The sequence below is a fragment of the Trachurus japonicus genome, chromosome 17 (assembly GCF_045865225.1).
Source record: "Trachurus japonicus isolate A0001 chromosome 17, Traja_1.0".
In the NCBI taxonomy this organism is placed as follows: domain Eukaryota; kingdom Metazoa; phylum Chordata; class Actinopteri; order Carangiformes; family Carangidae; genus Trachurus; species Trachurus japonicus.
In genome coordinates this window covers 30,403-50,875 of record NC_140923.1, presented here as the reverse complement: position 1 = coordinate 50,875, position 20,473 = coordinate 30,403, and the positions used below count along the sequence as shown (strand labels likewise).

At 45.2% G+C, this 20,473-nt stretch overlaps 2 protein-coding genes across 2 annotated transcripts in view; one reads left to right on the top strand and one right to left on the bottom strand.

Annotated features, from left to right (window-relative positions):
* nmnat2 (nicotinamide nucleotide adenylyltransferase 2) overlaps positions 1 to 2,575 on the top strand; it is a 32,108-nt gene extending 29,533 nt beyond the window's left edge. The window contains exons 9-11 of the mRNA XM_085804060.1: positions 1,612 to 1,713; positions 1,812 to 1,879; positions 2,406 to 2,575. Coding sequence (XP_085660186.1) covers positions 1,612 to 1,713; positions 1,812 to 1,879; positions 2,406 to 2,508 — 273 coding nt within the window. The 3' untranslated portion in view covers positions 2,509 to 2,575. The remainder of the gene's footprint in view (positions 1 to 1,611; positions 1,714 to 1,811; positions 1,880 to 2,405) is intronic.
* A 2,669-nt stretch (positions 2,576 to 5,244) lies between these two features.
* lamc2 (laminin, gamma 2) lies at positions 5,245 to 19,467 on the bottom strand. The gene is made up of 21 exons (XM_085804640.1): positions 19,221 to 19,467; positions 16,115 to 16,291; positions 15,474 to 15,591; positions 15,180 to 15,301; positions 14,954 to 15,085; positions 14,392 to 14,581; positions 13,710 to 13,822; positions 12,958 to 13,350; positions 11,861 to 12,094; positions 11,542 to 11,678; positions 11,232 to 11,388; positions 10,857 to 11,062; positions 10,658 to 10,740; positions 10,418 to 10,555; positions 9,890 to 10,034; positions 9,640 to 9,789; positions 8,833 to 8,947; positions 7,853 to 8,049; positions 6,881 to 7,039; positions 6,694 to 6,793; positions 5,245 to 5,548 (listed from the first exon to the last, which is right to left on the bottom strand). The coding sequence occupies exons 1-21, from the start codon at positions 19,297 to 19,299 to the stop codon at positions 5,295 to 5,297; spliced, it is 3,399 nt and encodes a 1,132-aa protein (XP_085660766.1). The 5' UTR covers positions 19,300 to 19,467; the 3' UTR covers positions 5,245 to 5,294.
* Between the last annotated feature and the right edge of the window lie 1,006 nt (positions 19,468 to 20,473).

Below are 20,473 nucleotides of genomic sequence, written 5' to 3'. Positions count from 1 at the left end.
AAACTATCGATCAGCCTGTAAACTATCGATCCGTCTGTAAACTATCGATCAGCTCTGTAAACTATCGATCAGTCTGTAAACTATCGATCAGCTCTGTAAACTATTGATCAGTAAACTATCGATCAGCCTGTAAACTATCTATCAGCTCTATAAACTATCGATCAGCTCTGTAAACTATCGATCAGCCTGTAAAGTATTGATCAGTCTGTAAACTATCGATCAGCCTGTAAACTATTGATCAGTCTGTAAACTATCGATCAGCCTGTAAACTATTGATCAGCCTGTAAACTATCGATCAGTCTGTAAACTATCGATCAGCCTGTAAACTATCGATCAGCTCTGTAAAGTATTGATCAGTCTGTAAACTATCGATCAGCCTGTAAACTATTGATCAGCCTGTAAACTATCGATCAGTCTGTAAACTATCGATCAGCCTGTAAACTATCGATCAGCTCTGTAAAGTATTGATCAGTCTGTAAACTATTGATCAGTAAACTTAGTTTACAGAGCTGATGGATAGTTTACAGGCTGATCCAATCGATCAGTCTGTAAACTATCGATCAGCTCTGTAAACTATTGATCAGTAAACTATCGATCAGCCTGTAAACTATCGATCAGCTCTGTAAACTATCGATCAGCTCTGTAAACTATCGATCAGCTCTGTAAACTATCGATCAGCTCAGTAAACTATCGATCAGCTCTGTAAACTATTGATCAGTCTGTAAACTATTGATCAGCTCTGTAAACTATCCATCAGCTCTGTAAACTATCCATCAGCTCTGTAAACTATCCATCAGCTCTGTAAACTATCGATCAGTCCGTAAACTATTGATCAGCTCAACTATCGATCAGTCTGTAAACTATTGATCAGCTCAGTAAACTATCGATCAGCTCTGTAAACTATCGATCAGTCTGTAAACTATTGATCAGTCTGTAAACTATCGATCAGCTCAGTAAACTATCGATCAGCTCTGTAAACTATCGATCAGTCTGTAAACTATCGATCAGCTCTGTAAACTATCGATCAGTCTGTAAACTATTGATCAGCTCAACTATCGATCAGCTCTGTAAACTATCGATCAGCTCAACTATTGATCAGCTCTGTAAACTATCGATCGGTCTGTAAACTATTGATCAGCTCAACTATTGATCAGTCTGTAAACTATCGATCAGCTCTGTAAACTATTGATCAGTCTGTAAACTATTGATCAGCTCAACTATCGATCAGTCTGTAAACTATCGATCAGTCTGTAAACTATCGATCAGCTCTGTAAACTATCAATCAGCTCTATAAACTATTGATCAGCTCTGTAAACTATTGATCAGTCTGTAAACTATCGATCAGCTCTGTAAACTATCAATCAGCTCTATAAACTATTGATCAGTCTGTAAACTATTGATCAGCTCAACTATCGATCAGTCTGTAAACTATCGATCAGCTCTGTAAACTATCAATCAGCTCTATAAACTATTGATCAGTCTGTAAACTATTGATCAGCTCTGTAATCTATCAATCAGTCTGTAAACTATCGATCAGCTCAACTATTGATCAGCTCTGTAAACTATCGATCAGTCAGTAAACTATTGATCAGCTCTGTCCGTCTGTTCCAGATGGAGGTGATCGTCGGGGACTTTGGGATCGTGGTCGTTCCTCGTGACGGCGCCGACACGGAGCGGATCATGAACCACTCGTCCATCCTCCGCAAGTACAAGGTCAGAACCAGAGTCACTGAGGGGGGGGGTTCGAGACCACGCCCCCTTCAAACACTCACCTGTGTGTGTGTGTGTGTGTGTGTGTGTGTGTGTTGCAGGACAACATCACCGTGGTCAACGATGCGATGAATCATCCTCTGGCCATCGTCAGCTCCACTAAGAGCAGGTGAGGATGAAAACATCGTTGTTACTCATCGTTACCACAGCTCTTTGTTACAGTTGGAGTACTGTAAAAGAGAGTAAGGACACCACCATTGACTCCCGTGGTTAAAGCCTCATGCCCCCTAGTGGCAGGATATGGGTGTTGCAAAAGCGCCCAGAAAACCCATTCACTCCAATGTATGTGTGTTGCCCACTTGATGGTAAATTGATGAAAACGGCCGTGTTTTTGTTTTTAGGTGTCTTGGTCATATCAGATTATACTTAGAATTTGTTTATTACAAAATGTAGATTGAAACATTAATGTTTTTTTACTATCCTATGTGTTAATGTTTATCTGTAAAGGATCCTCAATGATGCTATTAACGTGGGTGACTTTTGCAATTCCCATATTCCTCCACCAGGAGGCGCTTCCATTGGACCAATGCTGTCCTTACTCTCTTTACCACTGCTCTAGTTACAGTAGATGACTCATTGATGACTCATTGATGACTCATTGATGACTCACTGATGACTCACTGCCCCCCCCCCAGACTGGCGCTGCAGCACGGCGACGGCCACGTGGTCGACTACCTGAGTCAGCCCGTCATCGACTACATCCTGCAGAGTCAGCTCTACATCAACGCCTCGGGGTAGAGAGCTGCAGGGCCGAGCCGCATGAAACCAGCCCAGCTACCTACGACTACAACAACAACCATCGTCGATATAAATATTTACCCCCCCCCCCCCCAAAGAAAACAACAACAACAACAGCTTCTCCTCGTCTGTGTCATTTACTCTTTGAACTGTCGCTTGTCAACAGGAGCTTCATGTCCCTTCTGTCTGTGTCATGTGACTGTACCATCAGGGAGGGGGGGGGGGGGGGGTCTGGAGGTGAGGGAGGGGGTGTAGAGGGGGGGGGGGGGATAAGGGCTGCAGAGTTGTCACTGTTTCACTGTTTCTCTGTTCCTGTCTTGTAAATGTACTGGGGGGGTTTGGGATGGGGAGGGGGGGGGTTGGGGGGGTCGTGCTCGATCCGTCCAATGGGCTTCATGCAGGAGCTGCGAAGGTGAGGTTTAGGCTCCGCCCACTCTGCGACCGTCAGAAAGTGCTCGATGCTCGACGTGTTTCAGTTTGACGTCTTGCACGGGGGGGGGGGTTGTTTTACTTTGCAAACATGGGGGATGTTTTATTTTGAAAACCCTGAGGTTATGTTTTATTTTGAAAAACTTGTATCTTATGTTTTATTTTGAAAAACTTGCAGGGGTTATTTTTTACGTTGAAAACTCTGACTGGGATTGTTTTATTTTGAAAACTTGTCTTTTATTTTGAAACCTCTGGGCTTGCATTGTTGTGTGGACAGATGGAGCGATGATGAAGATGATGATGATGATGAAGATGATGATGATGATGATGAAGATGATGAAGATGATGATGGAGGGGAGGGAAAGGGTGTGTGTGTGTGTGTGTGTCCTCTTGTTGCTCCTGGTTACGCTGCATGCTTCGACAGTTCGGTTCTGGCATGAATGTTACTCAACTTGGTAGAAAATAAATTAATGATCTGTTGTGATCGTGTTTGCAAGAAAAAACAAGAAAAAAACAAAAACAAAAAGAACAACGTCAACCAAAAAACAAACAAACAAACGGTGGATTTATTCTGATGATAAATATAAATATAAATATAAATATAAACATCCAGTGGGATCGTCAGCGCCCACGTCGCCATTTTCTATTCACACTGTAAATGTGCATCAACGCCTCATCTGTCTGCAGCGAGTGTGTGTGTGTGTGTGTGTGTGTGTGTGTGTGTGTGTGTGTGTGTGTGTGTGTGTGAAAGAGAGAGTGTGTGTGTGTGTGTGTGTGTGTGTGTGTGTGTGTCAGTTGTAGCTCGTAGCTGAAGATGAATCCTGTTTTCTGTATTAATCTGCTTTTTGTTGCTTCGACTTGTTTTGATTGTAAACTGTGTTGCACTCTTAAAAACCATGTGTCATTTTTAATGTGTGAGAGATAATTATTATAATAATAATCATTATATATTATTAAATATGATCAACAATACTTAATAGCTACTTTAAGAAAACTCTTCAGTCAGAGCAGTTTCTCTTTCTTTAGTGAATGCATTAGACGTCCGTACATGTCGACATTATAAGTTGATAGTTTTATAAAGACGAGAGTGTCGACTGGTTCTCGGTTATTATTCAACCTCTGGAACTGAAGCAGCTGCATCTTTCAGCAGAGTTAGGGTTAGTACAGTGTCTACAGGAGCTGCCATCTGATTGGTTGTTCAGGAGCTGCCAACTGATTGGTCAACTCCGGACAGGCCCTTACGTTCAGGTAAATACAGTGTGGACGACTTTGTGTGGAAGTGTTTCATGTTTTGTGATAATAAACCTGAGACAACACAGTGTTTTATTTTACATTCTGTTCTCCTGAAGTAAAAAATATATATCGATGTGAAGTAACTGAAGTCAAATCCAGGAAAACTGGTGCAAAACTACAACTTTTATCAATTCAGGTTTGGTATGTTGAAACAACGACTTAGTTTAAGCTTCCGTACATCCAAACGTGTGCTCGTGTAGAAATAAAGACAAACTCTTTTTCTTTTATGAGACAAAGTGATTTTTATGTGAAAGAGTAAAGATACATATAAATATTTCTGACACATTAACAACAAATAAAAACACTGGATTAATGAAAAGGTAAAAAACTGAAACTGTACAGTTATAAATAGAGTTCTCTTACAGTCACACACACACACACACACACACACACACACTCAGGATCATCAGATGGATTAAGTTCATGTTAATACTAAAGGAGCAGCAGGGGGCGGCACTGAGCTGTTCACTGCAACAACATCCTCGTCGTTATGCTGCCTTCATGTGCTATGGTACAGATGGTATTTTCCACTTGTGACCTGGTATTTACCAGTGCGTTGTGTTCATGTGCTTTTGTTGCACAGAGAAAATAAAGATGGTGGACACACAGATTCAGACTTGTTACTTGGGTAAAACCATAGATATATACACGTGCGGCATCTACGTGTAGCCTATATATCTATGGGGTAAAACAATCTTGGATTGCCTAGTTCATCTCTTACAGCAAGAAGATGAATTATCAAAACTCAAACGGTAAATATTAATATTCATGGAGATTTTTTTTTACTGTACATGCACGCATGTAAAGTGAATAGCTGCTAAGTGTTTTCTAAAGGCTTGCCTTGCTTACCATTAACGAATCTTGCGTTGCTCGCCGCCATGTTGAAAAGGTCAAAGGTTATTCTCATCTCAGCAGCTCGGGCATCAAAACATTCTACGAGTTGCCCAGTGGAAAATACCACATGAGAGGGTGTTCATGTGCACTTTTCACGTCGTCTTTTGGTATTTACCATAATTACCATAGCACATGAAGGCACCGTTAGTCAGAGTTGAACCGGACGGAGCTCAGGCCTCCTCGATGGGCGCCGTGTTGAAGCAGCCGACGGGGACGGACCTCAGGATGTCCTCCAGGTTGGCGATGTCTCCGAGGACGGAGTCGATGTCCAGGTTGATGGCGGTCAGCCGGCGGCGCATGGCGGCCTCGTGCCGCTCCATGTCGCTGAGCCGCGGCCGCAGCCGACCCTCCACCTCCCTGTGGGCGCCGGCCAGCGAGTCCTCCAGCTGCTTCAGCCGCTCTTCATCCACAACACCGGGCTGGTCTGAGGAGGAAGAGGAGGAGGAGGAGGGTTAGGGTAGAGCAGGGTAGGCAAGGCAAGGCAAGGCAATTTTATTTGTATAGCCCGTTTTTACCAACAGTCTGTCTCAAAGGGCTTTACATCCCATCATAACAACATCCTCTGTCCTTAGACCCTCACATCCACTGAGGAAAAACTCCATGGAAAACCCTTTTAACAGGGAAAACCAGGAGAAAGCTCAGGGTGAGCAACAGAGGAGGGATCATCACCCAGGACGGACAGACGGGACAGAGATGTTGTTACAGACAAGACAGTTTACAGTTTATGTCACAGAATGTGCGAAATAGGTTAGGGTCTAGGAGGAGAAGAGGCTCGGAACACAGCTGCAGTCTGCAGCCGAATGGCTACGGCCGCTCAGAGCGTCAACGCTCTTTATGTAGCACTGTAAAGCTTAAACTCATGGTGTTGAGTCGCTTTAGTTCCTCCCTCACTTTGGTCCCAGTTGGACTGACTGTAAGGGATTCCTTCAGACTAAATGAGGAACAAACCTTAAGTACCAGGGGTCCAGACTAACTTTTTTTTAACCTCAAAATTAGGAGCTTTTAGGAGCGCAAGAAAAATAAATTTGGGTTGCACACTGTAACTCGACTTGCAAAGCAAATATTCACATTTCACATTGTTACTGATGAAAACTTTGATGAAGATCCTCATGATCCTCTAAACCAGGATATATAGCTCTGGTAGACTAGGGTTAACAGCCCTAAACAGCTGGAGAGAAAGGCCCAAGACAGACGAGGGTGGAAACAATTCATCAATGGCCTATGTTCCGAAAGGAACACAAAGGCCTAAGTAAGTAAAGTAAATAAGTAAACTAGTTTTAGCAGGGAGAGAAAGTATGCATCCGTTGTTTGCTTCGCCAACGTTAATTTCCTGGTTGCACAGGTGAAAAATTTACTTGCACTGTCTCAAATTTTAGTGGCAAAATGTGACAGAGTCTGGAGCCCTGAGGACTTCAGTGGATGTTTTAAGGAAACCTTCAGTAGAAGAACTCCAAACTCAGACTTCCCTCACTCACTGAAGCTGTTGTGTGTTGTCTGGGTCCAGATAATGTGCGTCAGTGTTGTGTTACATATAGTGTTGTTGTGTCAGATATGACGCCTTGCACTCACTCATGTTGGCCAGCATGTTGTTGATGTCTCTCAGGGTCTTTCCCACCGCGTCTCTGGCCTGTTTGGCGTTGTTGAAAGCTGCAGCTGCTCCGACGGCCGCCTGCACACACACACAAACATTTATACTTTACGTCCGACACCGTGTGAGTCTTGTCCCTGACAGAGCGTCTCTCTGTGGACACTTTACCTGCTTGGCGTCGCCCTGGCGCCTCTTGGCATCGTCCAGTTCAAACTCCAGGTCTCCGGCTACTTCGTCCGCCTTTGTCTTCAGATCCGCGGCCTCCTTGTGGAGCGTGGTGGCTTCCTTCAGCAGACCGCTGTGAGGCGGCAACGATCCAAATGTTCCCTGAACAACAGAAGCACACGGTCAGTCACAGGGCAAAGGTCAAACCAGTTCACATGAACAGGACTGAGTCGACCAGCAGAGGGGCGAGTAAGCAGCTGTTTCCTCTTCTAATCACACCAACTGTCTGTCTGAGTCCAGAGCCCACGGGTTCTGGGTGTCGTGACTTGGGCAATTGACTTCAATGGTCTAGCATATGTAGATATTATGTGTGAATGTTTATGACCGGTATGTCTGAAATAATGGAGGTATAGTTACTATGTGTGAATGTTTATGGCTGGTTCGTGTGCAATAATCAGTCAGGGTGCAGTCATGTAATACCTGCAGTGTTTGAATGAGATCGGCAACAAAAATGTGAATATGGATAGAATATTTAGTTGTTATAATATGTTGATAATATACCATGACCATCTGATGCCATACACCTGGCACTTTAAACTGATGTGCACTTTAGGGCACCGTGCAATACAACTTGGTACCCATGATGCACTCCTGCACTCTGCACTTTTGCACTTTTGCACTTTATCTCTCAGAAACTCTTTAGGTCCCACTACCCATGGAAGTGTTGTTAAAATGTCAATGTTTTATCTGGTTATAGTTGTTTTGTTATGTCCTTGTTGTCTGTATTGTTGTGTCGTTATTAATACTGTGTTTTCCTGTCACTGTACTGTTTTTATGTTTTGGGACTCCGGATGGAAATGAGCATTGCTGCTATAATCTGGCACATTTACATGTTTTTATATGTTCATTGATGTGACTGTCCCACCCAAATAAACAAAGAAAGTAAAGTAAAAGTGCTAAGCTAGGCTAACACACCTCCAGACTGCTGACCAGGCCCTCCAGCACGTTGATGCCTCCCAGAGCTTTGTCGTAATGTTGGGACACGTCTCCCAGGACGGTCAGTGTCTTATCGTTGTTGCTGACGGCCTGTTGGATGGTGCCGTTGATGCCGGGAAGACGCCCGATGGCAGCGTCAGCCAGAGCTCTGCCGCCGTCGATCTGCTGGTCGAACCCTGAGGAGGAGGAGGAGGAGGAGGAGGAAGAGGAGGAGTAACGATTAGTCCAGAGTTATGAACAAAGTTAAATCAATCAATTGCCCAATTCCAATTCTATTTTCCATCCCTACCCCTAGCCCTAGCCCTTGCCCCCTGAAACGGAGCTACAAGGGGTAGAGGTTGAAAGTCAACCCCTACGAATTGGAACACCTCTTCAACAATCACATACGTCATCAGTCGTCTCTGCTGGCTTTCACATAAGCAGACATGACAAGCTTTTGCCAGAAATCCTGTATTTAAAACCATGTTAACTTAATAAAATAAAATAAAATGTAATGCAGACTGACCGGTTTATTGTAAAACATGTATTTATTGATGTAAATGTGGTGATTTATGTACGTAACGTTCTCCGAAAAACATGGGAGCAAACGTCTAAACAGACTCATGTGGATAAACCGACCTCACATTGGGGATCTAAACAGCTACTTTATCGCATGAAAAAATATTAAAACTTAACAAAGTGACCTAATAACAGCGCTACAGTGAGAAATAAAACAGCTGCCGGTTGCCGCAAGATGCATTCTGGGAAACTTGTCATACACCTGGGTTTGAAGTGTGCCCCTGAAAAATCTCCGTTTGAAGGTCCAGATAGCCAGACCACTTCCCCCTAACCCTCGTCTGGACCAGAATTGGGACACCACCACTTCACGTGAACGCACAAAACGAAGGGCTAGGGCCACGGGCTAGGGGCTAAGGGGGGAATGGGAATTCACCCAATGTGTCAGTCAGAGCGTCGTGTACCTCTCAGCGTGCTCAGTGCGTCGTCCAGCTCCTTGGTGTTGCTGCTGATGCGCTGCAGGGCGCCGTCCGCGTCGGCCTTGGCAACGTAGACTCTGTCCAGCAGTTTGTTGGCGTCCTGCAAACACAGACACGTCTCAGCTGGATCCAAAATCTCAATGTGACTCAACAAAACTAAGACATGTGACCTATCAATCCAACAGACAGCTCATCAACAGAAGCTACGTAGCTCAGTCAAACTGCTGTTTATCCTTCATCTGAGGGTTAGCAGCTCATGGTGAACTCTCCTCTGGTTTACATATATACACATATACACATTTACAATATGACACTTATGGACAAATGTGTGTTTGGGTCCTCGATCTGAGCCGCCTGACGCACTTCCTTATCTGGGCCAATTCTGGCTCTTGTTGTGTTTCTTTGCCAGAACCAAATGTGGAAGTAGCAGTTATGTTGAGAATGGGACTGGGTAAATACTGGACACCAAGAAACACACACATGTGGCCTTGAAACCCAGTAATACCTCCACAGCTGGGCTCACAGATACTGTAGATGTTGTGGTGTAGGTTGTGTGTAGATGTTGTGGTGTAGGTTGTGTGTGTGTGTGTGTGTGTAGGTTGTGTGTAGAATGATGTTAGTAGTAGGTTGTGTGTAGATGTTGTGGTGTAGGTTGTGTGTATGTGTGTGTGTGTGTGTGTGTGTGTGTGTGTGTGTGTGTGTGTAGGTTGTGTGTAGAATGATGTTAGTAGTAGGTTGTGTGTAGATGTTGTGGTGTAGGTTGTGTGTAGATGTTAGTAGTAGGTTGTGTACCTGCTGAGCAGCCCGGCCCTTAGCCAGAAGGTCGCCGGTGGCGGCCATGTCTTGCTGTACGCTGCCCTGAAGGGCCTCAAAGTCCCCAACGTTCTTGTCCACCAAACCCTTCATACCATCCAACCTGGAGACCATGGCATCCACCTCCCCCTGAGCATCATGGGAAAAACACACAAACATTATGATCTTACACTCAGGAAGTAAAAGCTTTTTTCCAAGATGTGTTTCTCCATCGAACAGCAGCTGTTACCTTCAGGGACGCTGGGAGGTTTTGCTCCATGTTGGCGATGCTTTTCAACATGCCCTCTGCCATTTTGCTCTCGTCTTTGGCCTCGCTGCTCAAACGGATCGCCTGGTTCTCCATGCCCTTCACCTTGGCAGAGGTCTGGTCGTACCTGAATGCACATGGACAGTTCAACAACATGTTGCTGGGACAGTGTCCCCGGGTGTGCTGATGTCTGTCCTAACCCGAGTCTTGTATCTAACAATGTGTGGACAATCCTACAAACAGATTCTAGGCAAGGCAAGGCAATTTTTTTTGTATAGCCCGTTTTTACAAACAGTTTGTCTCAAAGGGCTTTACATCCCATCATAACAACATCCTCTGTCCTTAGACCCTCACATCCACTGAGGAAAAACTCCATGGAAAACCCTTTTAACAGGGAAAACCAGGAGAAAGCTCAGGGTGAGCAACAGAGGAGGGATCCCTCACCCAGGACGGACAGACGTGCAATAGATGTTGTTACAGACAAGACAGGTTACACTTTATTCTACTCACATGGTCTTCAAATCTCCAATCAGTCCTTTGACCTTGTTCTCTCTGTTCATGAGATTGCGGACCAGAGCCAAACTCTTCTCAGAGTCACTCAGAGCGTTGTTGGCGGTTATTTCCACAGTGTCGGCCTTCGTCTGGTGCCTGGGAGATGGACAGAGAGGAGTTATCACAGCTGGCTACGATGAAGACATAGAAGGTCCAGTGTGTGTCAGTGACATCATGAGATCAGTATAATGGACTTACTTATCTGCCAGGCTGGTGGCTGTCTGCACCAGGGAGGACAGGAAGTTTGGACCCAGCGAAGGAGCATCTCCAAGAGGAAGGTCCTGAGGGAGGGGGAGAGGAAATACCATCATTTTCTGAATCTCCTTGGTGCTGTTAACATTACCACCACAGAATACTCTGCTCACTCATTTTTTAAAGCTTCCCTCCAGCGACTTACAGCTGCTCTGAGGTTCTCCTTGGCCTCCTCCAGTTTGCGTTTCATCTCATCCATCAGAGTCTGGACCTGCTTCACCTCTGTTTCGTAGGTTTTCTGTTTGTGTTTGATGTCGTCGGCCGTGTCAGCGAGGTTCTGGATGTCGTGTCCCTCTTTCAGCTGACTACTGCTGATGGACGACAGACGACGCTGCAGACTCTTCTCCAAATCTATTAGACAGAGGGGGACGTGACATCATCAGTACATAACATCCTCTCATCAGTCTGAAACCTCCTGAGGGATTTCACTAATGTCCACTGGTGCTGAACTCAGTGTCCCAACTCAAACTCATATTCTCCACCCCAAGTAAAGGATAAAGGGATTGAAGCATCATCTCACCTTCCAGCTCCTCGGTGTCGTCCTGCAGAGCGCTGACCAGCCGCTCGGTGGCTCTCAGAGTCGCCTCCATCTCAGCGCTGTTGGCCGGAGTCAAACCCCCGTCCATGTCTGAGAACTTGGTCTCCAGATCCTTCAGTCTGGCAGCGTACGCCTCCATCTGACGTGACGAGGTGCAACATGTTAGATGCTGTGTTTTCAGCGTACTGTGGCGCTCTGCTGCGCCCATGTGGTCAAACTATCAATACCTGCAGATTTAAATATGAGCTTTGATTGGTTCTGTTATTACAGAACCATGGACAAGCAGCTGTACCTTTGCCTTGATGGGGCTGAAGCAGGCGGGGCAGTTGGATCGTTGGCACTTCAGACCTTCGAATCCCGGTTGGCACCGACAGTGACCGGAGTCATCACACTGTCTAGACTCAGAACCGAGGATGTCGCAGTCGCACGCTGGTCCACGAAACAACGAGAGGAAACAACAGTAAGAGATCCAGTATTCTTGATTTCTGCACTATTTCTTACATTCAGTTTTTAAAGGGTACTTATGACGAAACTCTCTCATCTACAGACATTGAACCTTTTTGTCCACATGCAGCTGCCATACCGTAGGAGTATGACAGTGAGATTCTTACGTTTGCAGGCGTCGGTGGCTCTGCTGTGGTAGAAACCTCTCAGACAGGTCTCACAGTTCCAGCCTTTCGTGTTGTTCTGACATTTCAGACATTCGCCGGTGTTGCGGTCGCAGCTTCCCGCCACGCTGACGTCCACGTGGCCGTTACACTCGCAGGGTTTGCAGGAGCGACGTGGGCCAGAGACTCCTGCAGCGTCTCCAAAAAACCCTTCCTGGCAGACGTCACAGCGAGGACCTGAGGGCCAATGAAATCAACTTATTTCTGTTCCCAACTCTACTTTTCTACGATGACAAGTTCAAGACTTCATGGCCTAAAGTATTATTATCATGACGTCATATCAGTTGAGTTTGCTCTGGGACTTAGTTAGTTAGTTAGTTTCATTTATTGTCCACGGTGTGGAAATTTATTTTTGGTTTCATAAAAACAACAACCAGGACAACAACAATAACAACAACACTAACACACAGACATCTTCAGGGCAAGAAGCAGGACAGCAGTGGCAGTTACATTACAACACATCAACATGGTGTTCAGTGCCCCAATTGCATTAGGAATAAAGACATTTTAAAAAATATTAGGATTTGTCCTTGGTACTTTGTAACGTCTACCAGAGGGAAGAAGTTCAAACTCCCTATTGAGTGGATGAGACGGATCATTTGCTATGTTGACAGCTTTTTTCCTCAGCACTTCCTCATACATACAACTTAATGGTTTCTGTCTTGTCCCTATGATGTTTGAGGCGAGGTTTACTATTCTCTGCAACTGCTTCTTCCTTTCATGTTTAGATTACCGTACCACATTGCCATGTTGAAAGTTAAGATGCCCTCTATCAGGTTCTTATAAACTGTTTCCATAATGTGCTTACTCACTCTGAAGGAGTTGAGCTTGCGCAGTAGATGGAAACGTTGGTTACAGGTTTTAAAAATATAGTCTGTGTTTTCACTGAAATTTAGGTTACAATCATTATATGTACCTAGATATTTGAACTTGTCTACTACCTCTACAGTTTGTCCCCTAATTATAAGGGGCTGCACAGGGTCCTTTTCATGAAAAACAACTTCCTGTGTTTTTGTTACATTGATCTCTAAGGAACTTACCGGTGGTTCCAGTTGGGCAGTGGTTGCACCGCGGCCCCAGTGAACCGGCAGTCAGCGAGCAGGACACTCCCTCTGGACAGGGGCACTTCACGCAGGACTCGGGCTGCCGGGGGTCTCTGTAGGAGCCGTCCGGGCAGCGCTGCTCCCCGGGCGTCTCGTCAGCAGAGTAACAGTCACCGGTCTGAGGGTCACAGCTGCCTCCTCTGCAGCTGCAGGCTTCACAGGGGCTGAAGGCTCCGTCTGCAGCCGTCCTGCGCTTGTAGCCATCCGTGCAACGTTGGCAGAACTCGCCCTCGTATCCGGTTGGGCAACTGCAGGTCTGAACCCAGCGGGCGGGGACGCCATCCCCACGCTGCGCTGACACCAGCTGCACGTCGTCAAGGTAACCACGTCCTGAGAAGACACAACATCATGTGTCATGGCAAGGCAAGGCAAGGCAATTTTATTAGTATAGCCCATTTTTACAAAAAGTTTGTCTCAAAGGGCTTTACATGGCATCGTAACAACATCCTCTGTCCTTAGACCCTCACATCGACTGAGGAAAAACTCCATGGAAAACCCTTTTAACAGGGAAAACCAGGAGAAAGCTCAGGGTGAGCAACAGAGGAGGGATCCCTCACCCAGGACGGACAGACGGGACAGAGATGTTGTTACAGACAAGACAGTTTACATGTGCTACTGACTGCTAAACACTAGGATTACGAACATCAGATCTGCTCCTCCTGTTTCCAGCTGGTGGAGGAAAAACTCACCTTTTTCGCCGAACGTTGCTCGGATCTTGATAGCGGTGAGATTCTGAAGAAGCTTCTGGAACTGGAAGGATGAAAGCCGAGGCCTCCACCTGCTGCCGGGCTGCTCGTCCAGTCTGTTCATCAGACAGAAGAGTTTCACACTTTACAACACTGAGACACTCACCAGCCTGCACTGAACAAGCTCCATCAAGACATTTGAATGACTGTTCCTGAGCTAAAACCAGAACAGATAACAGATGTGGAGATGGAGGTGCTCTCATCAAACAGATACACATGTTTTCCAGATCTGCTGGTTTTCCATCAACCACTATCATCATCACACAGGTGTGTTAAATTGAGCTCATCTTTTAGCCCAAACTTTGTTTTTGGATGTTGTCTGGGAAACAGTCTGCAGCTTCCTCTGTGACACGGCTGGGGGTCAATCCCATGAGCCTCAGTGGCTGCAGACCTGTTTCTACTTGCTCTGGTTACAGCAGCAATGTTTCTCCACTCTGACAGGAATGTTCACACATTCCTAGAAATAAAAATCTTTAAGTAGCAACAAGGATGAGGTCAAACTGTGGATCTCCAGGAGGCGGCTAATTTCAGCTCCGTGGAGCCTATCACAGCTTATCAGTGATGCGACACAAACGTAGACACAGAAATGAAGGGGGTGTTGATGATGATGGATCGTCTCTCTGACCTGAAGCTGTACTTGATCTTCTGTCCACAGGGGACGATGGACCGCAGCTCACCCAGAGACGCTGAGACTCTGAGGCCGGCCCCCTCCAGGACCACGTCGTTGGTGGACGGGTGTCTGACACCCCGGTCCAGGCGCAAGGAGAAGGAGAAGTTCTGACCATAACTCATCAACTGGTTCCCCAAGTAAGGGCCTGTAAGGGAGCAGAGGAGACACCGGGTCAGAGGAAGAGAGGAGGAACCAAGGGAAGAGGCAAAGCAAGGCAGTTTTATCTGTATAGCCCGTTTTTACCACCAGTTTGTCTCAAAGGGCTTTACATCCCATCATAACAACATCCTCTGTCCTTAGACCCTCACATCCACTGAGGAAAAACTCCATGGAAAACCCTTTTAACAGGGAAAACCAGGAGAAAGCTCAGGGTGAGCAACAGAGGAGGGATCCCTCACCCAGGACGGACAGACGGGACAGAGATGTTGTTACAGACAAGAAAACAGTTTACAACAGAGAATGTGGGAAACATGAAAATGTTAACAACAGCTTCTGGTGGGGGGGGGGCTGTTCTCACCTGGAGCGTACAGGTAAACTGGCAGGCTGTGTTTGGAGATCACCTCCAGGTCTCTGTGTGTTGGTGACCATCTGAAGTGAACGTCACTGGGTTTGACGCCCTGAGCGGTCGCCACCGTCCAACCATCAGCACCTGAAAACACAACACAACACACACTCTGTCACAACTCCTCTCCTAACTGCTGGAACAGTCTCTGGGCTTTTCTGTTGAAGAGGTCAGTAGTTACCGGTTGTGAAGGTGGAGGTGATGTCGTGGACAGAATAACCAGACTGTGCAGAACACTGGCTGCTGTGGCCGTAACAGAAACAAGGTGCGGTGTGACTCCCAGAATCCTCTCTGGTTTGACGGCTGGAAAATATAATAATGTGTTGGAGCAATGGTTACAATGGAAGAACTGAAGGAAGTTGAAACTGCGTCATTTGAAAAGCAAACAGAAGGAATGTTTAGTGCTATTTAAAAAATCCAAGCACCGAAAGCAGTTACAGTGTCAGCTGAAGCATTCGATCGTCTGAGCTCGTACCTTTGTGAACATCCGTTGGGTCCGATCGGTCCGTCAGGGCAGCGGTTGCATTTCTTCCCCGTGACTCCATCTTTGCAGCTGCATCGGCCGCTGCTGTCACATGTAGCGCCGACAGAACCTGGAGGAGAAGCAGTCGGGTTAAAGGGATAGTAGCATTTTTTTTAAGTGGGGTTGTATGATCTACAAAATCTGAAAAAAAATACACAGTTCCAATGTTCGCTATAATATAATTTTTTCCAGCCCTTCAAAGTGCAGGAAAAACACAGTTTTTATGGTTGGTTAGGTCCAAATAAAAACTGTGTTTTTCCTGCACTTTGAAGGGCTGGAAAAAAATGATATTATAGCGAACATTGGAACTGTGTATTTTTTTTTCAGGTAAAACCTCTTTTAGGCCGTGAAAATAGGCCGTTTCTTTGGGTCTGTTCACAACACTGTATGTTGTAAATCTCTGGGCAGGGCTATTATGGGCTGGCGTTGCTAACGGGGGGAGTGCAGAGAGTCTTCTACTGCAATTAAAGTACTTAGGGGCTATTTGGAGATCATACAACCACACTTTAAAAAAAATGATACTATCCCTTTAAACTGCAGCAACAGTTTCTCCTGCTGCCAACATCACGGACATCCGTGCTGTGGTTTCTCACCTGTGGCGTTGCAGCGGCACGGCGTGCAGCTCTGCCCCGCCCCCTCCTGGTAGAAGCCGGCCTTGCAGCGCTCGCAGCGCCGTCCTTCGCTGTTTCCCTGGCAGTCCACGCAGTGCAGGCCGAAGGCGTCTCGAAGGCAGTACCGAGACCGTCCGTTGCAGTCGCAGCGAACTGTAGCTGCAGGAGGAGAAGACGAAAAGTGGAAATCATTTCATCTGATTGATTATGGATTCGATTTCTATGATCTTTCAAAATTTGCTCCTCTGGTTGTTGATGTTTGGTGTCTGTTCGTTATTTCTGAGCTCTAAGGTTCCATGTTGTTTTAGTGATTAAATCTATTACAATCATTAAGTACCTCTCTGCTAAGTCATGGTTTGTCTCCATAATTGTCATTTTAAACGATTTTGAACATGAACTCAGTGCAGATCTATAGCTGATGATGCAGTAAAGGCAAAGGTGTGTTTCCTTTGACATCAAACATCCACCTTAGATCTGTTCTATGAACCTGAGAGACAAAAACGCAGCCACAGTTTCTTTCCACTGAGATGTAACATGTTCAGACGGCGCGTTACAGATGTTTACAGAGGTGGAGGTGTCTCATTCTTTCTGTGGTTTGTTCAGAGATCCCAGTGAGAGCGGGCGGCCCCTCCCAGCCTGAAGCCCTGCAGACATCGGCCCCACCCAAACCAAACCAGCCAACGCCCTGTTGAGGAGCTGAGGGACGTTCGCTGACCAACCAGCAACAGGCTGCTGCTTGTTCCTGCAGCTGAGTGGCAACGTTACATAACCAGCTGCGTTTCCATCACAGATCACAGCTTTTCACTAAATAAAATTGAATTGAATTCCTTTTATTGTCATTCATACCAAGGTACAAACGAAATTTAAAATGCAAACCTCCATGTGGTTTAAAAACATCAATGAAGATAAGATAAAAAAGACATACACACAATCAGCAACGATAAGACATTCAATATTGCACAGTTCCTAAAGTGCAGCAGTCAATTTTTAAAGTGCAGTCAGTGTTGTCAGTGTCAGTGTGGGCAGTGGGTCAGTGTGGGCAGTCTATGTGCAAGAGTTCAGTTGCCTGATGGCACTGGGGTAGAAGCTGTTGGTCAGTCTGGATGTGTGGGACCGTGTTGATCTGTAGCGCCTCCCGGAGGGCAGCAGTGAGAACAAGGAGTGGCCTGGAAACATTTCTGAAATATCTAAAAAGTACAATTGCTATTTGCAGCCAGGTGCTTCCATTGAAAGGTGTTTAGCGAATGAGCCATAACTCTCATAAAGTCTAGTCTCATCTATATCCCATAATTCTTTTAAACTTTGAGGAAGATGGATGTAAGCATGTTGCGTGATTTCACAGACAAACTATGGAGACGGATACGTCCAATCAGCTGTGTGATGTTCTCCAGCTGAAAGAAGTGTTTCCATAACACTTTTGCGATGCACTTTTCTATTGATACGTACGAAATGTAGTAAACGTTTCCATTTACCAGTTGTTAATTGTGATATTTAGGTTTTGTGCATTTCTAAGGGGAAATGGAAACACACCGACTGATCCCGGGTCAGCTGAGCAGCAAACACACACACACCCAGCTGACACAACGCCCTCAGGGCCCGGGGCCACTCCCACTCAGCACCTTAACGTCTCGACCTACCGCCGAGTCTGGAGGTTCGATTCCCCCTCAGCCGACAGACTCAGTCCAGCAGTGAAAGAGACTTTTACAGCGGTGAAGTTCAGACTGTTGATTTGCTGTTCACACCACAGTGAACTTTGGTCTTGAGTGAGTTCATTAAGTCAAAGATAAGTTGAGGTGAAACACGCCACAGCTGACTCAGAGCCGGTGCAGACGGCTCAGTCATGGTGGATTCACTGTGACTCACTGATAACATTCACCTGGGCGTCGCCACGGCAACCATGAGTTAAGGTGCTGGGCTTTCTTTTTTCACGACTTTGTAATTACCACGACACGACCTCATCCACAGGTGAGGGTAATAAAACAGTCTAAGATAATTTAATTCTCATAAGTAAAGAAACAGTAGAAAGTTACATAAGAGAGAGTTGGTTTAATTAGTTTAGTTCAGATAGTTTAGATTGAACATGTCCCATGTCGTCATAGTCTGAAGCAGTGATCGCTGGTTCAATTCCCAAACTGAGACACTGTTTATCGCCCAGTCTCTGTCCTTGTTTTTCTGTCTCTCTTCACTGTCCAATCAGTAATTTAGTTTAGTTTAGTTAAGCCCAGATAACTTAGTTTAGTTTACTTCATCATCTTTGTCATCAACCTTTATTTAACCATGAAAACATTGTTATTTAAGAAGAAGTGGCCAGTTTGAACTAGTTAAGTTTAGACAGTTCAGACAGCAAAGTGTTAGTCGGTTTAGTTTCATAAGAAGATGTTAGAGCAGATTAACCTGCTGCTGATTCTCCTCCAGTCTAACACAACTCCTGATTTATTACAACAGCAACTGTTTGTTTTCATTATTCTGGATTTGTTTGTCACCAAATCATTTCCAGGAGGTTGTAACTCGAGGTACAACAGATACAAAATAATCAACCCAAATCATTTCAGATAAAACCAAATAAAAAAAAAATAAAAAACCAAAAACCCCCGGCTCAGAGCTGAAAACACGCGAAGGTTCAGTCTGAAACAACAACAACAACAGATGGAGAGGAGCTCAAACAATAAATAAATAAATACGACATCTAACTAAGATCTTAAGTCTCAACTAACAAGTCTTAACTAACAAGTCTCAACTAACAAGTCTCAACTAACACGTCTTAACTAACAAGTCTCAACTAACACGTCTTAACTAACAAGTCTCAACTAACAAGTCTCAACTAACACGTCTTAACTAACAAGTCTCAACTAACACGTCTTAACTAACAAGTCTCAACTAACAAGTCTCAACTAACAAGTCTCAACTAACAAGTCTCAACTAACAAGTCTTAATTCAAACAGTGCAGTTTGTTTTACTGTGTTTTAACTGCGTCTTCATCTATTTAACAAAGTATTTAACTGTGTTTTAAATGAAATGACATTTTTATATAATAATAGTAATAATAATAATATTTGATATAGTTTAGTATTGAGTCAGTCAGACTTACAGTAGTAGCGGTAGTGGTGTGTCGCCTGGCAACAGGCAGCAGCCAGGAGTGTGAACAGTGAGATCCAGCTGCTCCTCATCCTCAGATAATCAATCAACCAATAGAAAATCGATCAGTAAACCGTAGAAATCAAATCAATCAGTAAACCGTAAAGCTCCGTGTCCGATCGTCAGGAGTCGCAGGTTCGAGTGCTGCAGCTGTGCGCGCGGCGGCGCCTTTAACTCCTCGTCTGCTGCAAGTCCAGACTCGCTCACACACTCACAGGTGATTCACACACACTCACACACACTCAGCCAGTCAGTCAGAGGATATGACGGCTGTGTGTGTGTGTGTGTGTGTGTGTGTGTGTGTGTGTGTGTGTGTGTGTGTGTGTGTGGGACAGTGCAGGGCGTTGTTCTGGACTCTTCCACCACAGTCAGACGATTGTGAGCGCAGCTCGGTTTCTTCCTCATGGAAAATATCAGAGTGAACATAAAACACACACAGCTGTTATCACCAGTGTGTGTGTGTGTGTGTGTGTGTGTTTTATGTAGTGACTGACACACACAGCCATCCATTACCTACTGTATAACAGTGATCAGTGTGTATCTGGTCCTCTGATCGATCACTGATTGATCTTGTTTCTACGTTGGAACCGTCTTGTGGAGTCGTTAGGGTTAGAACTCCTCAGTCTGTTAGCAGAACAGAAAGGGTTAAAAAGGAGCTGAAACAATGGCTCAGACACCAATCAGAGTACATTACATTCATGTATCTACTTTACTTCTCCTGTGACCTTCAGGGTTTATGACGTTTCATTAGGGACAATGGAAATAAATACAGGGACCATAAAGAGGTTTGAAAATGTTTTTTAAACCTCTTTATGGTCCCCTGCACCACCACTCAGTCATATCTGATCCTATCTGCTGTTAATCCTGTAGTCTACTCATGTCTGTTTCATGATGTGTCTGTAGTTACTCATGTCTGTTTCATGATGTGTGTCTGTAGTCTACTCATGTCTGTTTCATGATGTGTGTCTTCTGTTTCATGATGTGTCTGTAGTTACTCATGTCTGTTTCATGATGTGTGTCTGTAGTCTACTCATGTCTGTTTCATGATGTGTGTCTGTAGTCTACTCATGTCTGTTTCATGATGTGTGTCTTCTGCGTTGTCCTGTCATGAATGTCTCTCCTACTGCACCATGAATCTACCTACGGGTACTGATAAAGTAAAACTGAACTGAACTGAACTAATCAGCCTCGTGGCTTTATTGTGTT

Coding starts and splice junctions, on each gene's coding strand:
- lamc2 (XM_085804640.1), bottom strand. CDS start 19,299: ATGAGGAGCAGCTGGATCTCACTGTTCACACTCCTGGCTGCTGCCTGT. Junction 10,741..10,856: donor AGGAGAACCTCAGAGCAGCT/GTAAGTCGCTGG, acceptor CCCCTCCCTCAG/GACCTTCCTCTTGGAGATGC. Junction 5,549..6,693: donor CAACATGCTGGCCAACATGA/GTGAGTGCAAGG, acceptor CTTCCTCCTCAG/ACCAGCCCGGTGTTGTGGAT.